The 5,458-nt window shown below is 33.3% G+C and overlaps 1 protein-coding gene across 1 annotated transcript in view; it reads left to right on the top strand.

Moving 5' to 3' along the window:
* Nucleotides 1–960: 960 nt before the first annotated feature.
* LOC108693596 (venom dipeptidyl peptidase 4-like) overlaps nucleotides 961–5,458 on the top strand; it is a 48,383-nt gene continuing 43,885 nt past the window's right edge. Inside the window, exons 1-2 of the mRNA XM_018202631.1 lie at nucleotides 961–1,038; nucleotides 1,906–2,093. Coding sequence (XP_018058120.1) covers nucleotides 961–1,038; nucleotides 1,906–2,093 — 266 coding nt within the window. The remainder of the gene's footprint in view (nucleotides 1,039–1,905; nucleotides 2,094–5,458) is intronic.

Below are 5,458 nucleotides of genomic sequence, written 5' to 3'. Positions count from 1 at the left end.
ATCATTCGACGAAGAAACTTCGGTAACGCGTAAAGCCCGGAAAAAAGTTCGCGGCAATGCAAAATCAAGATTCGCCGTCGGGTCGAACTCCTCGAGTGCTCGAGCACAAAAACATCACAGATTGCGCCGATTGCGCGTTACGTTTGTCTCGATCCTCAGGAGATTGGCGGACGCGGAACTCGCGAATAAACTCGATCGCAAAAACGCCAACCGGGAACTTCAACGGGCAACTCGTGGCGATGTCCTCCCGTGAACATTGGCTTATTCGATTTTTCTAATGCATTTTTTATCATGGGATATACCAGGTGTATAAGGTGAAATGACGATTTGAGAAACAGATGGCGCATCAATGCAGTGTGAAGTACAAAGATTTAACATTATACGCCATTTGTACCATCAACAAGTGTCAAACGCGCAAAGTGATTTGATTGAAAAGTGTTTGCATAGTACTGTGCTGTTGCTGTGTTTAATATGGTGAAATTTGTACCAAATAAGGAGCATTCGCAGACAGCATTAATTTTTTGTTTTCATTTGAAAACTGCTGCGGAATCATACCGATTACTTGAAGAAGCTTTTGGTGAATATGCTCCATCGCAAAAAACGTGTGAACGATGGTTTCAGCGTTTCAAAATTGGAGATTTCGATGTTGCAGACAAGGAACACGAAAAACCGCCCAAAAAGTACGAAGACGTGGAATTGCAAGCATTGCTGGATGATTCACAAACACAAAAACAACTCGCAGAGCAATTGAGCGTTAGTCAACAAGCTGTTTCCAATCGCGTACGAGAGATGGGAAAGATTCAGAAAGTCGGCAGATGGGTGCCACATGAATTGAACGAGAGACAGATGGAGAGGCGCAAAAACACATGTAAAATTTTGCTCGAACGAACGATACTTGCATCGTATCGTTACTGGGGATGAAAAGTGGATTTTTTTTGAGAATCTCAAGCGCAAAAAATCATGGATAGACCCAGGTGCACCATCCACATCGACCACAAGATCGAATTGTTTTGGCAGGAAGACGATGCTCTGTGTTTGGTGGGACCAGTTAATACCAAACGGTATCAACAATAATTGATCGATTTGAACTATTTGCTGCTTAAAAAACGACCAAAAGAGACAACACAAGGTCATTTTTCTCCATGACAATGCTCCATCACATACGGCAAAACCAGTTCGGGACATGTTGGAAGCATTCAGTGCTTCCTCTGTTTTTTTTGGGAAAAAAATCGTCATTTCATACTTGTACACCTGATCCGAATTCTATTTCCTATCCTCCGTCGAAGAGAAAAAAACTACCCCGAACAACTCGAGAAAGTAGCTGTTCTTCGAAGCGAATCGATTTCAACCGGCAAACTAGGAGGTGCGATTAAAGTCCCGAACTACTTTGGAAAAGGCAAATCGCTAAATGTTCTTCTGATCTTACGAGTTCGCCCGCAAATTTGCAAGAGTATGTTGATATTATTCACCGTCTTTGGTATGTAACTTATCGCGATTATAGTCAGAATTAGGAAGTGATCAGCGATCTATAACGTCCAAAGCGGATGAAAATGGAAGAAAAATTATTTTAAGAAGATAGATAGTATTGCTGTTACGATGCTAGAATATCATATATGATGAATGATTAGTTAATATACACACGAAACAAGATTAATATCCATTTAATTCATTACATATTAAAGTTTGTATTAATCTGGAGCTGATTAATATTCTTTTAGCTTTAAATGTGAGCTTTCATAATTTCACATTTCTATGTTATTAAAATTTAACTTTTTCATTAAAATCTTAGATAATGATATTAAACAAAATAATTATCTAAATAAAAAATAATTTTAAAATAATATATTAACTTTATATTAATATTAAAATAATATTAAATTTATTTTCTTTATTTTTTGCTTTCAGAATACCACATTACTCTCCGTGTGGGAGGACAACAGTGTAGTAAGTGATATAATAATGGAAAGATCACAGCCGATCGTCCGTCGATATAAAGTCCCAGTTCCTGGTGGCTTTAACGCTCAGGTGAGACTTTTAATACCACCTGATGCTGATATGAGTGGTGCCACCAAGTATCCCATGCTGGTTTACGTGTAAGTTTTTTAATTTTTTCAATAGACAAGAAAAACTCTCTAAATAAAAGCATACGCAATCATTATATTCTCGTTTGTTTACAACACACTTCAAGTAATTTGAAATTGTTTTCATTTGCACGAATAAAAAACATGTTACATGTATTTGATTTTTATGAATTATTTTTATTATTTTTTTATAATGGCAAAATATTATATGGTAGCATATACGAAATGTTTTACACGAAAAATATTTGTGAATGATCTACGTGAATCTTTATTTGATTGATATTTTATGATTTTATTTTTTAATTTTATATTTTATCATATTTTATGGTTAATTCTATCTTATGTTAGTTCCATTTTCTGAAACTGCAAAGAAAGAACGATTTTGCTGAAATATCTAAAAATTTAGCTACATATACATGAACAGATCTGAAGATAATTTTGTGATACTATCAAAATAATTATTTAGGACACTGATTATTTCTAAGAACACACGCGAGAAACATTTTTAATTTATACACATTCGATTTCACAATTGTTAAAATTATGACAGACACTAGAATACTAAGAAATTCAAAAAAGCACTTTCCAGCTATCATTTAAGTTCTTAAATTACGTCGTTTTTCGGCGTCATGTATATATCTCGAAATTTTACTTAAAAAGCAACCATATTTTTCGCGGCACGACAAGAAATGTGACAACGCACTCCGCGGGCGTCATCAATCGGTTTCGTCATAATGCACTCGCGAGATAAATGTAAATGGAGGAGCCGGTGACGAACATGCAGTAGCGGAGCAAGACTGATGTGAAAACGAAGCTCTTCTTTACGTGGTTTGAATTAAGACGGGATAACCGGTAAAACCGCATAAAGCGATGAGTCATTCCGTGTCTCTCAATCTTACGAAAACTTCAGCAGCTTTTCCGATAAAAGCGGAATGCTATCGATCGATTCGCCCCGATATTTCTTCTAATGATGAAGAAATAGTCAAATTAACACATTCGTCAAAAGAGAGCTAAAAAAAAACAAATGTATAACGTCTGCTTTCAATCTTGTTAATTTTTTTTTTGAACTTCATTCTTAATATTGAATCTTTTTTATATTTTAAAATATAATTTAAAATGCAATTTTTAAATGCAATATTTCGAACAAATATTTCTATGTTTCATTGAAATGAGTAATTGTAATGAAAATTATTCCTTTACATCGATTACGTATGTGTGAATCGATGGTAATTTTGTTAGGAGAATTCTAATTCTTTTTTTAAGTCATTAGTCATTGTCGTAATAGTGAGATAAGCATTTTATGTTTTCCACATTTTGAAAGTGGCATGTGTATGCGGCAACGTCGTCGGCGAGCACGACGCTCGAGGCCGATATAACTTTCCGGCTACTATCTTAATAATACCTAACTTGTAGGCGTTTCTAGCCGAGCTCAGAAAATATAAAAAGCTGGCTTATGATGTAAATTGCCACGATGTCCATCCATAAAATATAAGCTTTACATTGCACATTAACGGTCAGGGCAAAAATAGTAACGAGATCGTTAAGAATGTTTTATGTATAGTATATGTTCTTTTCCTAGAATAACTGACTTGTCATCAAATTTTAATTCGATAGATACATTTTATAAAAATCTAATCTCGGAAAAAATAGAAAATCTATATTATTTTGATGTAATGCAGTTGTAATAATGTAGTAAAATTCATTAAGATTTATTAAAATTAATTTATCTAATACAATTTTAGATTAATTTTCACATATATATATATATGAAGATCAAAATTTCAAAAGAGGATACCATTATGATTATTCTTCCATATTTTTAAAATTTTTTAAAAATCTTCTCTCATTAATATATAATTCTCTTACTAGAAAACAATTTATTGTTTCTTTAATTTGTTTTGTATGACAGAAAAATGAGGAAACATTTATATTTTCAAAAAATTCCTTATATATAAATAATCATTGATTTACATATCGATTCAAATATTGCGTCTCATCCACATTAAATGTTTTATCGACTTTTGAGAATACAGAATGACGACGAGTAGCGTAAAATTAAATTCATAGGAGAACTATTACAATTGTCACAGTAGACATGTTCAATCGACGATGCCGAGTAAAGTTTCGAGAAGTTTGAGCTTCTATCATTTGCTTATAGGATTAATTGTACTCGTGCATGCGTGCGTGTGAAACGGTTTACTGGATCCTGCGGAGTGGATATTTTCACATATCATGGATATTCGGATGATCGCTTATTCTCTATGATTTTTAATGAAATTTCCTCTACATTCACAGTCTAGATCATCAATTGCGATACTTAATGTTCGTGATACGAGACGTTTTCGAAACTAACGATGGGACAACTAGTGTAGAGTTGAGTGATGTTCTTATAATTATAAAATTTAAAAAAGTTTCTGTCATCTCCTTTTCTCTTTCAAATACGATAACAATACGAAAACATCACTAAGGTTGTAATGCTCAATTTAATGACATTAATACTCTATTTTCATGTATACTTAATGAAGTTTTTCGTTTGATGTAAACACGCGATATCAGAATCTGTTATGATACGATAAATAACAGCCATACGATGAAGAGCTCCGTATATACATATATCGCATTTCTAACTGTAATGCAATTTCAACTCGTAAATCCAACTCTTTATCCAATTCGCTTTATTATAAAGAATTTATTATAAAACATGAAGTACACTGTGATTACGTCGCTCTCTGTGTCGGAAATAGCACGAGATTACACGTGGCATCATTTACATGCGTATTATTACATGAGATTATTATAGATCAGGATAATGTCAACCATACCTACATATGATTTTAAAGCACGTTAAAATCATACGATATCATGATAACAGTGACTAATTTCTAAACGATATTTTAATTGCTCAATTTTGGCACAATAAAAGTTCACTTTATTGTCTCATATGTGGATTAAAAAATAGTAAAAACCGTACATACATGTATATAAATATATAAATAAATGTGTAATTTTCCAACTCAAGGAATTATGATTTTGATAAATATGCGAATAGGAGAGACACTTTTATCATTGTTGTCAAGGTCATGACTCTCTATCAGGTTTTAATTACCGTTCGTTATTCACAAAAAAAATTATTAACAAAAAAAGTTCATCAAAAACTAACTTTTGGACACAACTGCGCTTCGATGAAACAAATCCCTTGTTTTAACAACGTAAAAAATATTTACTTATATAATTTCTTATATAATTTTTGTGCTTTTAGAATAGACAACTTGGCGAGAAAGCAATTTGGCGAGATGGGATGGAACTCGCTTCGCGTGGAAATCGTGTATGACAGTTGCTTCATGTGAAAGTCGTGCGCTCCTAAGCAGGGGGGGGGG

Source organism: Atta colombica, unplaced genomic scaffold (assembly GCF_001594045.1).
Source record: "Atta colombica isolate Treedump-2 unplaced genomic scaffold, Acol1.0 scaffold94, whole genome shotgun sequence".
NCBI lineage: Eukaryota > Metazoa > Arthropoda > Insecta > Hymenoptera > Formicidae > Atta > Atta colombica.
This window is presented reverse-complemented; position numbering and strand designations above follow the sequence as displayed.